The following is a 23,156-nucleotide window of genomic DNA, read 5'->3' as shown; positions in this document are numbered from 1 at the left end:
TTTTACTTTCAACTATATTTTTTCCAACCTTATCCTCTTTTGAGCTAACATACTGTTGGAGATAATCAGTGTAATTATTCTCCTACTGGGAACAGGTATCCCGCACTTCTCAGAAGAAATAAAAATGTCATCAGTAAGAATATACTTCTATTATAACAATTTACCAGCTCTCTTCTAATAACACTGGAAATCCAACAGCAGAAAGGCTCAGATATCCTGCCTGCCATACTAACGAGTAGCTTAGCAAGACCCCTGTCTTGCATTTGCACACATATATGCATATGTATATATAATCCTAAACCTGACCAGCTCTTTTTCATGCACAAATCAGGAATATATATTATTTATTGATACAAAAAAATAATACAAGATAACTCAGTCTCAATAGCTCTAATAAATAAAATGAAACTACTGCGTTGAAAATGATATTGAAAACCACAACTAAATTTAGCTAGCTTCAGTGAACTTTGCAGACATCTACAGGCACACATAGCCTGTACTGACAGAAGGTATATACTTTGTGCTAAGAAATTATTTCATAATCAAGCTAATGAATAGCCCAAGTATTTTTCTACTGTTATCAGAAATATTATTGTCCTACAATATCCATCTGTAATTATTCACAACAGTACTCATAAGGCCATCCAGGTACCCTAAGCAAAAACAGACTTTGTTTGGCAATTTGAAACAAACAAAAATCCTAAAAAGTATTGACTAGATTTTATATATATGCAGTATGCATATTGGATATGCATACACTGTATAAAGCTGTGTTTCCATATACTCAGCTTTGGGAAGGTAATTTGTTTTACAGCAATGCCATAACGAATACTGTACTAAAAAGGAGGGGGAAAAAAAAAAAGAAAAGGAAAAAATGCACATACTTCTCCATTTTAAAGCTGTACTTGTTTCTTTGTTCCTAACCTAAATTCTGCCTAGTCTTTACTGCTGATGTCTGAAATGACACTCAGTCAAGTATTCCTGTGTTAACCACCTTCCTTCTTTAGAAGAAACACACCCATTCATAACCAAAGTTGTATGTAACAGCATATCAGCCCCTGCTCCCCTTCCAAATTATATTCATTATCTCTACATTTCCTTTAATAATTGAAGTCTATGAAAGTGTATCTAAACAAACTGAAAATTGCCTCTAAACAAAGCATATCTCTGTGAGTTAAATCATCAAAGACAAGTAGAGAACAGAAATCAGTTTAGGCCACAAAGTTGCAAAGATTTATTTATGTGCTAACCTGAAACTGTGTTAATAGTCCCGTTGACTTCAGAGGTATTACTTATAGTCCATGAAGTTGAGCAATCTGTGTAAGTGATTGCAAAATTGAAACCTTAGATAGACTGTAATTGGATTTTGAAAAAGGCTCAGAAACTGAATGCACAGCTATAAATCACATGTCCTTGAAGAGTTATATATCACAAAAAAAAAAAGAATGTTTGAAATATAATTATTTTTCTTAGTAGCTCAGCTGTGGGGACTAATTAATGAATAAAATTAATTTCAAATTATCAGAGATCATTTAATGTAAAGTCCTGAAGCATGTCATATAAGTCAAAAGATATGAATATTTGACAGAACATTTTATTTACTTTCTTATTACAACTCCAGCTACGGTAAGTGAATTACCTGCATGACCCAGGGAAAGAAAGTTTATCAAATATTAGAGCCAGGTGAAGATCAAAGATATATATTACAAATGTGCCCAGTAATTATAAAAGTATAAAATGAGTATATTTATTTATTACCAATCATATCATGCTAGATATTTGGAGAGGACACGTGCTTTGTTTTAATTAGCTGTCTTTTTCATCGGGTTCCTTGGGCAAATCCTCCTGCTAAGTGTAAATAATGTAGCCATTGGTCAAAATGCTTGTAACAAATCTTGTTTTAAATTGAAGCTATTTATTCAGAAAACAATCTACTACTACTGCAGTAATCAATGTGTTTTCCCTTGGAATAGAACTGCTCCTGTGCTACTGGAGGACTATTGTTAATTGCCTGTAACTAAATGATTGCTGTGCTTCTGGATGTAACTTTCTGGCAACTCGTTTTTTGTGTTTAACAGAATGTCTGTTCCCCTAAGGGTTAGCCAAGCAATTTTCCTCTACTATTTTCTACGTTCAGTCTCACCTACTTAAGGAGGACCAGGTCTGTAATTTGAGCAACACAACACAGAGGCTAAATTTTCATTTTTTGTCTCTCCCTTCTGATGTGGAATTGTGCTGAAATTGAATCTTTTTAGTATATAGCCACTACAGCAAACTTGAATTTCAGCAGGAAAAACAGATCACACTTGAAAGGGAGTATAATGCCTGCTGCAGCAACTGGGTGCTCAAATTGGAATGAAAAAGGCAGAATAAAGCAGCAGAAAAAAATTTTACACCATACACTCTAACCTTGCTGCTACACTTAATTCAGCTTTAACAGTCACTACATCACTGCTGAAATTGTTGACATACACATCATCAACACCCCTGGCATTCACAGAGCACCTTTCAGGAATAACCTCTCCTAGGAAGGAGCCAGAGCACCTTCCCCAATTCACATTGGTAAAACCGAGGCAAAGAAATGTGAAATGGCTTCAGTCACCTGAGGGACCGACAGCAGAGGCAAGACTGAGCATTCTGCTTCTCACACCTTGAGTTCAGCTCATCATGGGGTAACACTGTTCCCAAAATCCCTGCGGCAGATTAGAGCCAGCAAGTGGGCCCTTAGGGCACGGTTTAGCATCCTGCAGAAACACAAACTCAAGGCCTGAAAACAATCAATTTAGCATGACACTGTGCTCAGGCCAATTCCATCCTGCCTTCCACAGTGCTGCAGAGATGTAGTTGTCCCACTTCCAGCACTTTGGGGGTTGGCTCAGGCATCTGCAGGGCTGGGTGTAAGGATGCAGAAGTCTGCTGGGCTAACCACTACCCTCTCTGCCTCCAAACCCTGACTAACAGCACCCAAGACAGGGAAAGAACATGTGCTGAAAGATGTTGTCCAGCACAGAGGAAAAAAATAGCTTGCTATGTTAGATCAATAGACCATGAAACCTACTTCAGAAAAAAATCTGTTTAAGAAAGAACCACTTCATCCTTGTCCTCAGAAGCAATCACAATGGGCTCAGCAGCAGCACATGAAAAGGTAATTGCTAGTACGTTTCAGGCCGAGTTAGAGAATTTTGTTGTTTGCTTTGATTGCCTAATTAAGGACAGCTTCGTGTGGCTTCACATAAATTTTACTGAAGGAAGCATATAGGCATAATCTTATTTTATGAGGGAAGAGATAACTAAGAGGACTGATGGCAAAAGTGATGCAGTGCATTAGTCTGATTTCATGCACAGTGACAGACAGCAGATGACTACTGGCAGTTATTTTTTTTTTCATCTAATCTCAGAATCATTAGTTTAGGAAAAACTTCCGTTTTCCAGTAGTAAAGTTTTTCTTTCCCTTTAATGAGTCATAATAGCAGGCATATAAATAGAGAATTTTGTGCCTAGGAACCTGATATATTAAAACCTTTCTTCTAGTTACCATTGAACAGCTGCATCACCTGTAGTACGAAATGATAAACAGAGTATAGTAAGTCAGTGCAGAGTAATTTCCATTTCCATTTATATTCTAAAATATTGTATTACTTGTCTATGCAAACAATTTTTATGGGTATTTTTAATAACATTCCCCTCTCTGGACCAGAAAAGTATTGAAGTCTGAAATAACCATGTCAGTCTTAAAAATATCTAACACAAAGGAGTTTCCAGCACAGTTTGAGAGAGAATGACATGGAATATAAATGCCTTTTTATTTTATTACATTTTTAGTGTCTTCTAGAGAGTAATGAAATCTTCTTACAGTTGCCTCAAAATAGTAAAAAAAAAAAGTGTGTGATTCTCAGTAGACGCTGTCAAAATAAATGGAATTGTCACTTTCTCCTCTAACCTTTTATTTCTCTAATTGAATTGCATTGTGCTGGATTATCATATCTGCACAACCACACACACATTAAAAAAAAAAGGTTAGTTCTGGCTACCCTGCTTCACTCAGACAGAAACTGCCCACTGGAAGAGAATACTGTGAAAATAACACAGAACTGATCTTGCTCCAGCATGGATTTTTTTTTTTATGAAGCAAACTCTGCATCTTAGATTTCCAAGATTTGATTTTTTTAATTCCTCAAAACTGAGTGATTTGGAAAAGTATGGAAAGCCTTAACATTTGCCACCTATTGCTCATTTCAAAGTAAGAAATTGTTTGTAACTCTCCTTCTTCTCCCACCCTTCTTTCTTAACATTGCCAATTTTCAGCCAATGAGCAAATGAAAACTATCAACAAGATGGAAACCACACAGCTCTGTGAGCTTTCTTGAATGTGCAACACTTAAAATAAGGGAGACGAAAGTCCATGATGGCATATTACTTTTGCCTTGATAAGTGGCTCCACTACTGTTAGTAGACAGGTTTTGACTACATTTGACCTGAGTCCCCCACCTCAGGAATGCAGCTACATGGTGGTGACCCCAATCCATCATGTGAGCAGACTGCAGCACAGACACCAGTGCGTTAGGCTGAGTGGGAATGTCGGAACAGACTAATCAAGAGGGTTTGCTGTGACTACACATAAGCTAAGCCCACTGGGGGAACTGTAAACCTCTAGGAAACTGTGTTAAAGATGTGAACATATAACTGAGATGTAGAGCTGCAGGGTTCCTTGGGTAATTTGTCTTCACATGTCTCGAGTTTTTTGGGGTTTGATATTTTTATATTTATTTGGGAAAAAATAATCAAAGCCATAGTGCGGTCTTGTCCAGTAGACTAAAATTCATCCTATTTGTATGTGGAATAAGGGAGAAGCTGGTTTTGCATTATAGTCCCTAAAAAGGAAATATTCACATCTAATGCCATTGTAAGTCAAACATCAACATTTATCTGTGTAAAGCAAACTGTGAACTATCTACAGAAAGAGAAAAGGAAGAGTTATCAAACGTATCATGTATATGCACATATTCATACACACACATACCTGCCCAGCAATTTTCAGACAAAAAACAGTTTAGAGAAGAAAAAAACAAAAAAATACTATTATGTATTTCTTAAAGGGCCCTACAATGAAATAAATTCATAAATGACCCATCATTCATTATTTTATTTTAATGTTTAACAGAAGCGTGAGGTCTGCTGCTAATCTTTCTGTGGTTTGGAATGTGGTTGTTACTGCATTTTGTAATTCTTTGCAGAGCTGATGTACACAGTTGAGCTTGCTGGTGGGCTTGGTGCTATTCTGCTGCTGCTTGTTTGTTTAGTGACTATCTACAAGTGTTACAAGATAGAGATTATGCTCTTCTACAGGAATCATTTTGGAGCTGAAGAACTAGATGGAGGTAAGGCAGCTTCTTAGTATGTTTTTTACTTTCTAAGAATTCTTGTCTTTTATTTCTCTCCACCAAGGCCCAGATTTCATTTCAGTTCAAGATGTGGTAACAACTGCAATTTTTATTTCTCCCTGCGTTAGGCACTGACTTGAATACACTTTCCTCATACACCACATAAGCTCAATAACTGCTGAGCTGTACATGCTGCTCTCTGGAGCTCCAAAAGACATCCATGTCTTTTCAATTCTTATTTCCAACACTGAATGTAAACTACCAGCATTGATGAATTAAAGACTTTCACTTTCTGTCGGTACTGAAAGCCAGCTTCATTTCTGCATGAGCTAGGGAGTGTCCTCCCTAATTGTATTCAACAAAGAGGTAGAGGCTGAAGTGAATCTCAATTTACTGCTTGTTTAAACTGATCAGTTTCAATAAACTGTACTGAGTGTTTGGGAATGTACCCAGCAGTTCTTGTTCTTGAGTTCATTTACTTAATCGCTGAGAGAGCTGCTAATGGTCATTAAAGTTGTTCTGTGATTCAAGGACACCCAGACTAAACAAAAGTAATCCTCAATGTATACCCCAGCTCTGTCAAACCTATACATGCATTTTCTTTTCTTCTCTTTTTAAGCACTGAAGAAAAAGGTCTTATTTACCTCTAGCCTTACTAATCAAAATTTCTGGAGAACAGCGAACAGCTAACTGGGTTGAACTGGAGGCTCTGATTAATTAGCTTTGATTTCTCAGGTCAGAGTTCCTGATGTTTTGTGCTACCACTATGTCTTTGGTGACAGGACCTTAGTTTCTACAGAAATACTAATAAAAGTTGTTTTACAGTTCCAGGTAACTGCTTGTAGGCAGAAGCCACTGTGAAATATAAAAATAAATACGTACTGATAAACAAGTGATGGCCAAATCTGTCACTGATAAGGGAGAAGAGCAACAGCAGAAATACAAGTCCTTATATAAGAGAAGAATTCCATAATAAACTCACTCGGGAATGACCCATTTCTGCCTTCCACCTAAAAATGCACAAGCATTCAAAATAGAAAATGCTCAAAACAACAAGCCCAAGAACATTAGAACATTTTGTAACCTTCTAGAGGATTTACAAAAAGATGCATTAATATAGCAGCTCAGTGGGGAAAAAAAGTCAGGTTATTCTATTTATTTTACAGAGAAGGAAACTGAGGCCCAGAGGGACTGTGAGTCATGGAGGATTTTGACAGACACTTTCTTTTTTATCTTTTTTTTTTTTTTTCAGAAGCTGAGATCCACTCCTCTCTACAAACCAGCTGCCAGTTTAAATGGGCATGCTTGCTTGCATAAATTGTGTGAATTTAATAATAGTCATATGCAGAAATAGACACTTAAAATAATAATAGTTTTAATAGATGAAATTTAATGTTTTCTCTCTCAGTATCAGTAATTCTTACTTTTATAGCTGTCATTTATCTTTATCTCAAATCATTCCAATTCATTTGCAAACTTACTCTACCAGGTGTTATACTCTAGTCTCTCTCTTATCCCATCCCAAACATTGGTCACCTGGGAACAACAATACTTGAATCACACATTTTAAACATTTAAAAAAAAAAAAGTGACCTGTAAAGGATACTATTCTGTGATTCAAAAGAAAGAAAACCAATATCCATTCAGTTTATCCTTCTGAGCAAAGGTCACTATTATAGAAGGTCAAGCACGGATTCTCCTTAGAAGATCCATGCAAACGCTGATAGACTGGATGCTAAACCTTGGCAATATAAGAAGAAAAATGCTACTTACAGATTACTAATGAAAACATTGAGCTTCTACTGTGTTCAATGTACTAGCAACATAGATAAAACCCATTGTACCAATGAAGTGACTGCAGCTGGATGTTTTACTCCATCTCTTCCACTTACAGTCGTGTAAAAGAAAGAGGATGGAGAGAAAATGTCCTGAAGAAATGAAGCCATGCTTGTGTAGAAATAAATTGCAGAATGCACTGAGATCTTTTCCTTTGGCTTAGTTTGTTATTGACAGACACAAAATGCTGAACTCTAAAATCTTATTCTAACCACATCTCCTGCGGTGCAGCAGCAGAGTGCCCACATGCTATTCATAATTTACACCATGTTCTGTCATACTTCAGGACAGCCTGTAGATAAGGAAACATCAAAATATCACAGTCGTCTTTTACGTGCACTGTATTGTACCCAGAGAGGATTTGAAACACTTTAAAGGTGAGGTCCAATTAAAATTTTCAATTGAAAATCTCTTTTAAAATTCAGTGCTTCATTTCTTTCCTGATCAGAGAACAAGCCCTTCAGGATGTCAAATCTCATCACAATTTCTCTTTCCTTTCCAAACCTTAGACACATCAGTTTTTCTCAGGCTAACTAACACACATTTCTGTGGGAGGCATGGGTAAGTTGTGAGAAGTATTTGAAAACAAAGTGTTTAACCCTTACAGCTAATTCAACTGAAATTATTACTTTCTGTAGGGGTACTGCAGATTAAGCAATTGATCACAGCTGTTGATTCCTCATTTCTCTAATTTACAGCTTTGAATTCACTATTTTTTTTTTTCCTTATCCTAGGGACTAGACTCCCCTTCTACTTTTTTCTCTCTCCTGCAAACACTGCAGCTCTGTTCTGGGAATGGGAATTGAAGCCCCATTTTTTGTTTTCATGGTTAATTCCCTGTCTTTCCTACTAATTTGGAATATAATAATTTTATTACTTCTCTCACTCCATGCCTGTGCTTTCCAGCAACATGGGAACTGACTCTGCACCAGGGGATTATGTGATGGGAATGTGCTGTGTCCTTTAGTGCAGAGCAGCACGGTGTGCTGGTTTAGTCAGGGCACCTCATCGTGAATGTCTGACAGTTCTCCCCAGTAGCTGGAGCACACAGTCAAGAGAAACATTCTGACCCCTGGCAAAACAGCAGGTGTTTAGCATGACTTTGCATTTCAGAGCTGTAACTCACCATTACCTGTTTGGTGGCCAGAAACTCCAAAATGTGTTTAAAAAGAAAAATTCAGTTTAATATCTCTCCACATACACAATAAAGATGGGACCCCGAAATGCTACGCAAACAAAGCAATGTCAGTGCTATTGGTAAAACAACAAAATTTTCACAAATAGATACTTCACTGGGAACTTCAGAGGGCTAATCATTGTCAAATGTCAGGCAATCTTTTTAGTTTTGCAGCTTTAAACTTAAAAGCTTGTTTTAAAAAGCCTTGTCCATAAAGTACACTTTAGGGACGAACACGTTATTAGTGAAAGCCACTTTTAGAAGTGATGAGTTCTTCTATTTTGCTGTACAATGAGATCCAACAAAAGGGATTTTTATACCATGTTCATTCTCTGTGGAGTGTTTTAGCAGTTGCTTTTTATGTATTTTTAACTTCCAAGGACCTTCTCTTACTGTCGTTCCGAGTTTTTAAATGACTTTATGAAAAAAGTATAGTAATTTAACAGAGAAGAGTGAAAATGCAAATAACTATTTGCAAGTACCTGCTATCAACACATGCCCTGACATCTTTCTACCTTGCACTCAGTGACCTTAAAAGGCTATTTGTATCAGAAGAGTATTACCACTGTATAGCAATCTGCTCTTTGTCTATGTATGAGTTGACTTTTGGCACCTTAAAATCAGTGGAAACTTTCCCATGATTTCACCTGGGACAACTTTCTCCTGTGTTATACTGTTTCTGCTCACCAAATCATGCAAGGACCAGTTCCCAGGCACCACAGCAGACACAGCAAGGGTGGAGGGGGGGATTCAGACCACTTCTCTAAGGAGAGCCAGTTTTGGTGCTGCCTTAGAGTGGACAGGAGGCTCAAAGTGACCAAAATAGCTATCTTCAATTTTTTCTTGCCATTTCAAGACCTGACAGGTTCCAGGGTATATGCGGATGCCAGTTTTAAGGTATGTTATAAGGATAAATCCAGAAGTCTACAGATGATGGGCTGAAAATCATTGAACATGGTCAGATAGGCAAAATTACTCAGAATCATGAACTTCTACATGTGTTTACATTCCAAATTCCAGTTTCAGACGAAAGAGCATATGGTACAGCTATCAGTAGAAACAATTTACAGGCATCTTCCCCTACCATTACCTGGGTCCATCAGTAATCATTTAAATTGATGGAAGTTTTTGTATGAAGGTATTAATAAGAAAGGGTGAACACTATCATAAAAGAAAAAAAATTAGATTAGGATGCTGGCAAAAAAGTAGCAATTAAAGACACAGTCTGACCAAATGTGTTGCAAATAATTTTGTAATGGAATTCACATAAATATCCTTTCTCATAGCTATGCTGACTAGAAGTCAAGCTTAAGGCTCAAATAAAAATAAAAGCTGTAGGCAGCTGATAACTAGAAAGTGAGAGCTTTGCTTAACTGCTTACATGATGACCTTCACAAAGATTCTTGATGCCTTTAAGCCCCATCAGCTATTTTTCCTGTTGGTCAGGAGCTCACCATGGTGTTCTCAGTCTTATTCTCAGCTTTTTTTGCCATGGAAACCTTGATGATTTAAGGACGACACAGCCTCTGTGCACCTGAGGTGCCAGCAGGGAAGGCAACCAGGCCCAGGCCTGAGGAGTTTCTCTGAGTTTCACTTTCAGCTCTGAAAGTGGCTACTTTTATCAATTATTTTTTTGTTGTTGTTCCCACCACATTGTTGAAATAAAACTGAGCACTCCTCATGAGATTGAAATGTGCCACTGCTGAGCTCTCTCAGTTCAGGAAATCTTGCTTGGATTTGATATATGACATCTATCCTGACTGTTTCATGGCTGGGATGGCTGCCCTTTCTTGAGAGATGAGTTTCTACTCTTTCTGAGGGGAAGCAAATCAATGCTCAAATTAGGAGATTGATGAAACTCTTTCTTCCTTGATGTCTCTGTTGCACCTGGGAGTCCTTAAGTAATCACGATTTTTGTCCTTGCTATCATTTAGCTGCAAAAGACTATCAGGGTTTGTGGATAAAACCTATGGGATTGCCCACATAATATCTTATTAACTGCCCAGGACAAGAGCAGGTGAGATATATTTCTCAGTGGCTTCCTGGGTTTCATCCCAGTGAGGCTCTTAAGCAGCAAGGAATGGTAATGCTTGGAGATTCTTAAGGTTTCTGTATGACTAAGTTGTTAACTTCCAAATATAACTTTTACAATTGGTTTAAGCACCACCAAAGCACTTGTGTTAATAATTATGCTATGCAGGTATAGCAAGAGTGAAATTACTGCTGAAGTTAGTGACTTTGTAATTACAGAATCTTCCCTGGGGACCCACAAAATAAGTTTGCAATAGCAACCTCACCAGTTGCTTATGTATTCTTATTGGCTATTGGCAAATTGTGGTGATAAGAAATCCTACTCTATGAATATCAATTTAAAATTCTATTAAAATCACCTGCGAAAAATGGAGCTTTCTTCTTTCTAAACATTACTATTTAAAAAAATGGATTTTCCTGTTATTTAATTACAATTTTATTGCTGGAAAACTGCTTCTCTTCTTGTTCATGCCATTTATTTATATCTGAAATGCCATTCAAACAATAAAAACTCGATTTATGTCTCCACTGAATATGGTGTTTTCTAGATTCTGTGCATGAGACATGCTAATTCAAAGGAAAATTCCTACTTTTTTCTCTCTTCCTATGTCATAGCATCTGAACTATATCTGTTAAATGTATCTTAAAAAATAAAATAAAATATCACCAAGAACAACTTTAGATTCCAAACTAAGAGATCCTTATAGGTTAGAAAGTTTGGATTTAAAGTAGAAAAAAAAAAAAGACTATCATATATGAATTGATGAAGATTGAGATATCTCCTGTTGTAGCTTTGAAGATTTTTTTTATCGAAGGACAAATCATGTTGCAGATTTTTGAGGCAGGTGAGATGAACACAGCATACTAATTGAAAGCCTGTTTCCCAGCTATTTCTCCCTTGCTTTCGTTTATATTTGTAGTGCTTTACTTAACTTTTTGCTGTTGGTCAAGGCTGTCTTAGCTCCGGTTTTCAAAACACTTTACACAGTCCTAAGAAACAAGCGCTATTGCTAAGATAACAGATCTAAGAAATACATCTAAAATTAAGCACGTAATTTATACAGGTTGTTGCTTTATATAGTTTGTTTTGTTGAATTAGGACCATGATAAACACATATTGTCTTGACAGCTTTTATTAAGAAATTTCTTTAATATAGAAAAAAACTATATCCTTTCATTTTCAGAGTTTACTTTACACTCTTTTTTGTGTTTCTTTCTGCTTTTTAATATAGTAGCTAATTTCTTGCAGTCTTTCAGAGATAACTACTATGCTATGCTAAATTTCCAGCTGTGTAGTTGTCATTCAGTCTTTCAATATCTACTAATAATACTTTTTTTCTTAGTTGGGTGTTTGACTTGAAAACAAATCACAGTAACCAAAAGAATAATTTAAATTCATTATTTTTTAATATTCTGAAACCCTTATAAGGACTTCCAAGTTTTCATATCTGTCAGGAGCAACTTCTAATATTAATGTTTCATGAGGTTTTTATATTGAATCTACAGTGTCTTCAATTGCAGTGGTAAACTTAAGCTTCCATGTTAATGAGAATATCGAGAAACATTTGAAATACACTCTTCATTTAGTTAGGAAAACAAAATCAGACTAAATATAAGATAAAATATCCTTTAATAATAATTTATTCAGTTTAAATATATAATATTCTATCTTATATATCAATCATGACATTTTTCAGCTGTAATTTTAGAAAACCAGGGAAAATATAACTTATAGAGCAAATTTATTTTGGACTTGAAATCATATCAGTCTATTATTTTTTGGCTGGATTTTTATCTACCAGGAATCACTCCTAATTTTCAAGAAACATCCAATGCAGCATTAATATCTTGGGATTTTCATAAATGTTCGTATAGAATCAACTTTGAAATTGGTGTTTATTTTATTTTTTCAAGTCCTTTAGACTTACAAAATTCAACATGGCTTCATGGAGTTTAAAAAGAAAAATAAAAAAAAAAAGGGGAAAAGAAACAATTGATTTAATAGTTTTATAAACCTGCCAATTAGGACAATGAACTTTGTAATTTTTCCTGGTCTAAGATGTGCTGAGAAGACTCCAGATCCTCTTTAGAAGTGATTACATTCCTTTAAGCTCTTCCCCAGTGTTGCATTTACAAAATTTCTCTCTAATTCAACATTGTTCACTCTACACAATGATATGAACTATCACAGAGAATGCTACACTTAACAAATATTTTGCCATGGAAAAAAGTTGTGTGGATAGTTTTTAATTTTTACTAGCATTAAAGGGCTTGACATTTATAAATAATAGAAAATGTTACAGTGAGCTTCATAAGCAATAGTAAATAGTGTAAGGAAAAGTATAAGTATTTTTAAAGACCTAAGATTTGGGCATTTTACTCAACCAAGCATTTAAAGTATATTTTTTCATTATATTAAGGGTGAACACTATGACAACATGTATCTTAAATGTGGCCCCACAAATAACAAAACAAATGCAGATTAAGAAATGCCATAACTTTGAAGCCAATACAGTCTCTGGGGAATTTTGAAAGATACTTTGCAGCCTTTCCTGAACACAAGGTGTTTTTTTAAAGACAAAATCTTCCTGCATCAGTTTGGCTCCAGCTCCCTGCAGCACTTAGAAGAATCCAGTCTGTCATTTCCCCTTGAAATCCTGAAACTCTGAGTTAAATCAGCCCATTGCTCCTAAACTCCTGTGCTGAGTATCCAAGTATTTATGAGGCCAGAATGTTCTCTGTTGAAGGAGAGGAATCACCTCTCCAGTTCCCTCTTGATCTGGAAATGGAAGATCTGCCAAACGTGTTGCTGGGTACATTAAGCTGCGGAGCAGCCCATACAGGATCAGCTGCATTCACTGCACTGAGTGTTTCTGAAGGCACTGCTAAGTGCTCTGGAGGATTTCAGGATGCACAGAGACATGGGCTGACCCCACCATCTAGGTCTTAGAGCTTCATTGAAATATTATTCACTATGAAATATGACATTGTGTGATTTCTCTTTGTTTTGCTATATTAATTTGTCTTGTGCTAAAGCGTATCATACCAGCTAAAAGTCAGAATTTGTCATCAGCTTGAACATGGCTGATAAGAAAAAAACTGACTCTAGGAAGGTTTTTTTTATTATTTTTCATTTTTCATGTATATATGTAATTTTTCTGTGCCCCATTAGCGAAATATCTGCAATGTTTAAGGTTTAATAAACCCTCAAAGGCCCAGACTGCTGGCTTCTTGCAGTGCAACATGGAAATCATTAGAAAACATGTACATCTATAATGCAAATTCAAAGTTGAATCTGTTTGAAGGTCCCTGTAGAAGAAGTTTTATCTATCTTTCTGTAGGCACCAGTATATAATTTCTTCATGTGTAGTTGTTAAGAGAGCATGCATACAGATGAGTTCTTAGATGTCTGATAGCAATTTACTTACCCAAAGATCCCATTTGCATGTGAGAAAGTAGATGCAGATAGAGTCCGGGTTTTGTTTTATGCTTACATTGAGCCTTTAAGTCAATGCTATTGAGCACATCCTTGGAATAATGAGCAGCATTTGCAACTTCTTCCCCTAAAAATTTATATCACTTCTGCTGGATTAACTCTGCAGAAAGTTACAGGGAGTATGATAATGTATTCTGCATTTGGATGAGTACCAAAAGGAACGGGCAGCATCAAAGAATGCATGTTGCAACGATGAAACAAGTGCTTTGGCTAAAATCCTGGTCCATTAAATGAAGTAATGGTTCTATGTGCTACTAATGAAGCTGAGATTTGACCCTCAGTGTTTACCCCTGAGATCTATCCAAACAATTTTTTCAGACCTGTGGCTGAGGGTAACTCCGTGATCATTACTGAGTCCTTGTTTTTAATTCCATAGAATGGTTAAAATTATATGGCAAAGTTTGTACCTCATGGACTGTTTTGCCCCAGCTCTTGTAGTACCAGTATTTTTGGGCTGACTGAAACATTTGTAGACTGAATGCATCACACCTTGAACACAGGCTGTATATTACCTTATTGTGATGAACTAATCCAGAGCTTCCATGTGCTCTCATGGTTACCTACAGTACAATAACACAGGACTTTTTTACATAGAGTCTGGTTGAATTTGGCCATGCAAGGTGTACTTTGGGATTTATTTCAATATTTTCAATTAATGGATAAAACAAAACCTCACAGAAATGGTAGCTGTTGAGTTTAATTGCTCTGTCCTAGTTGGTTACTACCTGTAGGCCTAAGAAAGCAGTTATAAACCATGCAACTGAAGAGAATTACTTGTCAAGTCACAAAGAACGGGAAGAGAAAACTTAATACACCAAAATGTTTTAAAGTATTACTGTTGCATGATATGGTATGTTATATTGAGCTGTGTTCACTAAATTAAAGAACAGCCATTACAAAAATCAGCTGTGCAGCATACCTGGAAGCAGTGCGAGATTAACTTATTCTGATATGTTTCTGAAAAAAACAACCCTGAAATGGCTAAGTCATTTCAGATAAGAAAATATATTTAGATAATAGGTAATTTCTTTCAATCTTCACAAGAAAGAAAGCAAGTTTCAGATTAAATGATCAATTTCCCTACCTATGGCTATTAAAATGTATTTTTCTTAATAAGTGTTGGAAGAAAAAGTGAATAACTATATTTCAGTTTATTGCAGATGCACATAAGCCTAACAAAAACAGTTTTGAAATAGTATCATCCATATCTAAAGCACAAGTGCAAGCAACAGTCAATCACATTTTCATTCCAAGAATTCTTAGATAGAAGACTTAATTTTTTGCTGATGAACAGAAATAAAGAGATTGTCATTTTAAAGAAAATCTTAGTTTATCACCAGCCTTGTTTTGAATTTGGATTTTTGTACTGTTATTCTGACATTGAATATTAGATTCAACCAGTATCTGAACATATTGCACAGGCAAATCTGTAAATATCATACTACATAATAGTATAAGTAATAATATCAAGTCCTTTATGCCTTGATGTGTGATTTGGATCAGATTAGAAGTTTTCTGGTGACATGTTTTTTTCTTGGAAAAAGCAGATATGCTGACATATTTTTATGGGTAAAGTACTTGTTCGAGTGAATGTTCAAGAAAACACGAAGTTGTGATGGGCTGCTTGCTTGTTGGGAGTCTGGGTCCACCTGCATGCATTGCTTGAGAAGGAAAGCAGCTGAAAAGCAAAGGGTTTGAGAATAAAGTTAAGAGCCTCCTGCTTTCATGTGACATGGCCAGGCAGATTGGCAAGATGCGAATCCCGGCTCCAAGACTATGACCAGCAGTAAGACCTGGATGTCTGGAGACTCCCATTTCTACTTTTCAGTCCAATGGGACGGCACATTGAAAAACACAAGATCAGAAGTGTTCTTTAGAATGTAAGCATCAATCCCTCCCATTACAAAGAGGAGTAGCTGGGACCATTCAGCTAAGAAGACCCTGCTGTAGTCCTTAAAATATTTCACAGAGTTGGCAATGTGTGATGAATAATTTTAGTTAGCCAAAACCAGGCTAATATATGTGAACATGTTCTGTGTATCCCAGACATTTTACGTTTTGCAAATTGTCTGCTTCTGCCAGTATGTCAGCCTATCAGATAACAAAACTACCACATAAGATAGTTCTGCTGTAAACTGAATGTTTTACTTTTCATCAAAGAAAGTTTAAAAAAACGGAGAGTATAAGAGCTCATGGAAACCATTGCGATGACACATCTAACAGTTTCCTGAACAAGACTACACATCCTGCTGGATTGGAGTTTGAATAAATTCATGGTTGTCTGAACCCATCTGAGTAGACATACCCTAGATCCTCACCATTCTTTGCCCTTCAAATACCAATAAATCTAGAGAGGGAAGATATCCCTATGATACAGGATAATGCAACTGTAGTTAGTGGAAATGCTAGAACCTCCTTGATATGAAAACTGTGTACTTCAAATAAGTGCATTAGTGCATAGCACAAACGTTTTTCCCTCCCAGTCATAACGTGGAAACCATTTAAACAGAAAACACTCTGAGCCTTTAAAACAGTTTGAATTCTGCATTATTTCTTATCATTTATCCCTTTGAGAAATGATACATTCTCATCTTTACTCAAAGACTTTCAACAGAGCAACTTCTCTCCAGAATGTACTATGCCCATGACCGTTGCTGAGGTGACAGTAGAAAATGACCTTGTAGCAGCATCATTTTGTGGTTTTTTTGAAATTTCCCCACGTATTTGTTGATCTCACTGTGTGTTAACTCTGTTGTTGGGTTAGCACTATCCTAGCATAGAAATAAAAACCTGCTATGTAATCTCTCATGCTTGATCCAATCAGTGTTATTTTAAGGTATGGTCAAAGGCACAAGACATTTGTCTGCCATTAAAGAATATGTTTTCACAAATACTCCAAAATAAAACAATGGAAAGTGTGAAACATAGAAGGCAATACTCCTCTTTTTCTTATTTTTCTGTTTTTGCTGTTGTTGTTGTTGGTTTTATTTGTTTTAGGTTTTTTTTTTTTTTCTGTGGATATAAAAATCCAACAGATATCACACAAAAGATGTGCAGGAAGTTTGAAAGTAATAACAGTACAACCAAGTTTGTTTTGTCATCTGCAAAGATTAATGGGCCTAGTACACATGGTTGCTCAGAAGGGAGAGGGGACTGTTCAAGATTAGCACTGTTTCATTAATTCCATTTTTAGACTTTTTGCACTCACCTACAGTTGGCAGGCTTTTCTAAATAATGCTACTAGACTACAAAAAGATGTAAAGTGAAGAAAGGAGTGATTCAATAAATAACTGAAGTCAACATTTACTGAATATAACATTATTTATGACACACAGTGTTTAGAGTGTTTAATCAGGTCTCTTTTAAAAGCAATTGATATTCTTGGTAGTCTGTGCATAATGTTGTCAAGAGAGTTCGAAGGATGTTAACATTTCATTACTCTTGTCATTGATTTTTCTCTGCTTTCTTCACAACAAAAGTCAAAACGTGACCTCTTATTCCACTGAATTAGTTCCAGAGCACTTGGCATTATTGACCTCCTAATGAAAATTAATGGTAACTCTTTTGATTCAGGCTTTCAAGTAGGCACACCAAGCACATTTGAAAAACAGGCATGGTTATTTCTCATATTGAAGTGAAGTAACACACTATTAAGTAACGAAATGTACATTAATGCAACATTAAATTTGCAAATGTAAGTGCACAGAATTCAAGAGACTTAAACTGCATTATCGGGAGTTGTTGCTGCAAAGATTTAAGCTTGGCAATAATTTCAGACCTGGAGAGCCAAAGAGTTTTACAAGGCAAGTTACACATACACGTAGAACACTACAGCCTCAGGTCCTAAATTTATACTAAAAGTCTGGCAAGATTGAAATGTTTTTACTATGCAGCAGAGACAATTGCACATTATCTTAGGTATCTCCATGATTTTCTTTCCCCTTTTAAAGCTAGAGAAGAATGCAAATTCTTTTCAGTGACTTTTGTGCTCATGAGCTGTCACTCTGCAGCTGAGTGGATTTCCTTCATCCAGATTCTTACGCAAATGTTTGTGCACAAACTGACTTCTGTGTATGGATATGGACCCTTCCTTCCTTGCATCTGTGTAAATAAGGATTACCTCTACGGGGTGAAACAAGAAAGCTGGATGGATTCATATCTGGACATGGGGTGAAAGCTTACCTCTTTATCTAAACAGTTTCTTATTCTGGGAAAACTTTCCCAGAAATAACACCTGGGGAAATATCTGGGAAAACTGGAAAAATAATGAACAGACTAACTTAATTTGTCTCTTTCCTTAGACAACAAAGACTATGATGCATATCTATCTTATACCAAAGTGGATCCTGACCAGTGGAATCAGGAAACTGGAGAAGAAGAAAGATTTGCTCTTGAGATCCTACCAGATATGCTTGAAAAGCATTATGGATACAAGTTGTTCATCCCAGACAGAGATTTGATTCCCACAGGAAGTAAGTCATGTCCTTATTCTTGTGTATTTTCTAAACAGCCAATGCAGTGATTGCAGTGATTGTTTGAGTCTCTTTTCTATATCTACTCCTTCAGAATGCCATCTTTTCTCCCTTGTCTTAGAGAACGGCAAAGATAAACCAACAGACATGCTTAGTGTATATTTCCAAGATAAGAGGATTATTATTTAGCAATTGCATTATTCTGATTGAAGGTGAGATAGTGCAGAAAGGGCATGCGTAAATAACGGTAATGAAAGACTCATTTTTTCACTGTTTTTTTGAGAGCTTGCATCTCTAGGAATGAATACAGAGTTTGTCGTTTTCAGTTCCTTAGAGATTGTTTGAAAAGATATCCGTAATTCTACATATTACAGAAATTAAGACATAAAGGAAAAAGTTGTGTTTGGACTAAGGCAATGGTTGACTAATAAAATTTACATCACAGAAAAATAGTGAATTCTGTCAGTGGCCACTGCAGATAAATGTGTAGTGGATATACTTGATCATTCTCAGACACTGAAAATTAGAATTGATTCGTACAAGTAGATCTTTTTCATGTTTCTCTCACCTATTCCAGCAGAAGTACGGTAATGGTTTTTAAGTTCTAGTATTCTTCATAAGCTCACTGTAACCATATAGTCAGCTACTAAGTTCAATATCTTTTTCTAAAGGTAATAAGGGATGCTTGGTATAGGAAAAGCTCGAACAGTCTCATGGATATTTTTTAAACCTACAGCAAACTAGACACTAATTTGCAGAAGACAACATTGTTGTTGTGTGTGGTGGGGTCATGGAAGGAAAAGCAGAATCTAAGCCTACCCTACACCACAGAGTATCATTTGAGTTTGAGACTGAACTCCTAAAGCACATAGATGCTGCTCTGCTGTCTATCTGGGTGACTTTGCCTTTTTAAAGTAAAAAATCGTGATGAACACAATTGTTTCAACACAGATAATGATACAAAACTGTAACTCATGAACAAACACAATCCATAGCACAAGTGGGAGTAGATGTTTCTCAGAATCAAAGAATGCTTTACGTTGGAAGGGGCCTCTGGAGATCACCTTGTTCAACCTCCCTGCTCAAGCAGGGCCTCATAGAGCAGGTTGCCCAGGACCATGTTCTTCCAAGCCAGCCTGGTACATTTGCAAGTGATGTTTTTTCAGTGAGATCTTCTGGGAGCAGGGATTTGCCTCTGTTGTTTCTAGCCAGTCTGTTTTCTTAGATTGTTTTTTGAGCAGTTGTTTTGTTTTGTAGCCTACATTGAAGATGTGGCAAGATGTGTAGACCAAAGCAAGCGACTGATCATCGTTATGACTCCAAGTTATGTGGTAAGAAGAGGTTGGAGCATCTTTGAACTGGAAACAAGGCTTCGAAATATGTTAGTCACGGGAGAAATCAAAGTGATACTGATTGAATGCAGTGAACTACGAGGAGTTATGAACTACCAGGAGGTTGAGGCCCTAAAACATACCATCAAGCTCCTCACTGTAATTAAATGGCACGGACCAAAATGCAACAAGTTGAATTCCAAGTTCTGGAAACGTTTACAGTACGAAATGCCTTTTAAGAGGATTGAACCCATCACAAATGAGCAGGTTTTAGATGTCAGTGAGCAGGGGCCCTTTGGGGAACTGCAGACAGTCTCCGCGATTTCCATGGCTGCTGCCACCTCTACTGCTCTTGCCACTGCCCATCCAGACCTGCGCTCCACCTTTCATAACACATATCACTCACAGATGCGCCAGAAACACTATTATCGAAGCTATGAATACGATGTACCTCCTGCCGGCACCCTGCCGCTTACCTCAATAGGTAACCAGCACACCTACTGCAACATCCCTATGACACTTATAAACGGGCAGCGGCCACAGACAAAAACTAACAGGGAGCAGAACCCAGAAGAAGCTCACACAAACAGTGCCATACTGCCCCTCCTGCCACGGGAGACCAGTATATCCAGTGTCATCTGGTGACCGAGATGCAAGGGGCTGTCAACCCCCTTGAATAGGAGCAGAGTCTGCAGTCTGGTGCCTGGAACTACATCCTCGACTGCTGCTGTTAAACATGCATTACAATCGATAACATACGAGGAAAAACAGGGTCTTGTACATATGTTTTTGCAATTTCTTTGTAGCATCAGTCTTCCTGTTTTACCCATGTCTCTTCCCATTCACATTTTCGACTTTGTTTTATATGTCATTAGAGTTTGTATATTTACATTTTTTTAAAAGAAGAGACTGCTGTATAGATAGGAAACTTTTTTGCTTCATTAGTATAGTTTTAGTTTTTTTGTTTGTTTGTTTTTAACCTCTCTTGGGAATGCTTGGACAAAGCTATGTTGATATCAGAAGCACCATCCATTTTGTTGGCCTGCCTAGCCTGATTCCTGAAGGCCATGCCTGCTGCAGCTCACTTCTTTTGGAGAGTATTTGTTTTTAGAAGGACCCCAACCCTCACTGAGAGCCCCAGTTTCATTTCTACTCCCGTAATGTGCACTGCTCCTTCCCCGCCCTTACAAAGACCCCAATTTGGGGTAACACTACAGTCTGACCATCTAACATGTAACTTGGTAGATACCTGCCAAACCACAGAATATACCCAATCTGTATCGGTTGCTTCACAGTAGTCACTACAGAGTGAGTAGAAACTAGAGCCGGTTTGTTTTTTGTTTTCTTGGGTTTGTTTTTTAATTATTATTTTATGAATGACTTGATTGTATTCCTTTTATAAATATAAAAGCAAACCCTATTTTTAACACATCCTGGAAAAGTATCAATGTGGTTGTGGATTTTATTTTTCAAATATTTAATTTTTTTTCCCCCTTTCTAAATCCTGCAAATGACGTCATTTGCAAATGTCAGGCAAGTAAGACAAGTGAGGCAATAGGCACTGAAGTGCAGAGAGTCCTGCTGATATGTACAGTGATGACTTCCAAACCAAAGGGGAATAAAAAGACAGTATTGTAGATGGTTTGTCACTTTGTATTATAGAAATTGTTATTTTCAAAAAAAGTAAGAGCAAAACATTATTTTGCTGTGGATTACAGAGTCCCCTTGTATTTTAATGTTCCAAAAATTGTATTTGCTTTGAAATGCTATATTCAGGATTAAGAACTCTTCTTTCATTTGGTTTTAGCTTGTAACGATAAATAAAACTTTATTAATTTCAACATGATTTCAGTAAGAACTCAGGCAGAAAAAATGACATGAATACCAGAAATATAATTGTTTTCAGAATAAACTTTATTTATACAAAATTAATATTTAAATCAGACCTGGAAGTATTAAAACCAATTTATTCACTTTAATGAATAAATAAATTAGTTTTATTTTTATGTATGATTCTATCTTTGAGGAGTTGCAAATAATGCATGTACCATGGCTGACAGGGAAGAAAAAAAATCCACCACTGTGTTTACATCCTGACATCTTTAAGACCAATTAAATAAGCACCTTGCTCATATTTATGTTTTAAATAATGGAAAAGTCCTTTCTGGCTTTAGAAAGAGAGAGGACTGGTGCAGCTCTCCAACATATTCAGGCCAAGCTCTCTGCTAGTCCCTCCTAGCAGAAAGAGAAGTAGATTTGCTGGCTGCAGCACACTGTCATGTAGTCATGGGTTTGATTTACCCTGGCAGAAATGTAACTGGTGTCCTGGCAAACAGGCCTTATGGTCTATTTAGGTAATTAATTAGCTTTAGGTATTTTTATGGCAGCTGAATGGTATTGAACAATATAATGAATGTGTGGGGTTTGTTCATCCTGATTGTCACAACGAGAAAAGTATAGCATATAATATTTTGGTCTTCTTAATGAGAAGTGAGCAGGGCAACTGCAGTTTGGGGGATGTTTGTGGGAGTAATCCAGAACTGACAGTGTGGGAGGAAATGACTATGCTCCTGTTGTGAAAGTCAAGAAATCTCGGTATCTGCATGAGAAGCTAATAGACCTTTGAGATGTGCACTGAGTTTTATTTGCTAGAAATGTTTATTTCTTCGCAATTTTGCTCAAGCCCTTTTCTACAATCTGTTCTTTATTACGGTGTCTCTCTCTGGACATGTGCCAAACATCCACAAAATGGAAATGAAGCTGCCAAGTCAGATAAAATTTTAAGAGACTTTTGCACATTTGGTTATTTTCATAGTGTAAGAAAACTATCATTTATTTGCTCTTACAGACACCTGTCAGGCACTGATGGGATTTTCCTTCATTCATCTGGTTGCCAAATACCCCAATATCCTCTGAAAGCAATGCATTATTGTTTTCCCCTTTTCTTCACCTTTCTACACCCTGGAGTAAAGACTGGGATGGGGAATAAATGTAGGATTTAATTATCTGACCACAGTTACATTTAGACAACTGGTAGGTGTTTTCTTAGCCACATGGGAAGTACTTTTATGTTGTTCTATTTTTAGTGTAGATTTAAGCACTTTGAAAAGCATGATTCAGGGATTGACGGATACTATTTGATATTCACACTACTTAAAAAAAGTTGTTCTTCTAGTGCTTTGTCATAATATCAAATATAAGAAAAACAAACAAACAAAAAGAAACAAACCACAAAACAAAACCTGAAATAAAAAGAGAGGTTGTCTATGGCTTTAGAAAAATTCCTCCTTAGTATTCCTCTTCTGTGAACAGCTCGATGTGGGAACAGGGAAGGAAACTGTTGTGTGCTCACGTGCTCTTTCTTGGACAAAAATTCTATTGGAACGCAAAATAAAATGGATCAAAAAAAAAAAAACCCAAACCAAAACCAAC

General features: G+C 36.6%; 1 protein-coding gene across 3 annotated transcripts in view; it reads left to right on the top strand.

The window, feature by feature from the left end:
- The window catches only part of IL1RAPL1 (interleukin 1 receptor accessory protein like 1), a 697,887-nt gene extending 674,945 nt beyond the window's left edge, over positions 1 to 22,942 (top strand). For all 3 annotated transcript variants that reach the window (XM_027636621.1, XM_027636637.1, XM_027636628.1), the window contains 3 exons: positions 5,235 to 5,378; positions 18,223 to 18,393; positions 19,651 to 22,942. In XM_027636621.1, coding sequence (XP_027492422.1) covers positions 5,235 to 5,378; positions 18,223 to 18,393; positions 19,651 to 20,369 — 1,034 coding nt within the window. In that variant the 3' untranslated portion in view covers positions 20,370 to 22,942. The remainder of the gene's footprint in view (positions 1 to 5,234; positions 5,379 to 18,222; positions 18,394 to 19,650) is intronic.
- Positions 22,943 to 23,156: the final 214 nt, after the last annotated feature.

The sequence above is a fragment of the Corapipo altera genome, unplaced genomic scaffold (assembly GCF_003945725.1).
Source record: "Corapipo altera isolate COAL_440 unplaced genomic scaffold, ASM394572v1 0, whole genome shotgun sequence".
NCBI classification, from domain to species: domain Eukaryota; kingdom Metazoa; phylum Chordata; class Aves; order Passeriformes; family Pipridae; genus Corapipo; species Corapipo altera.
The sequence above is the reverse complement of the archived record's forward strand: the minus strand, read 5'-3'. Positions and strand labels throughout refer to the sequence as shown.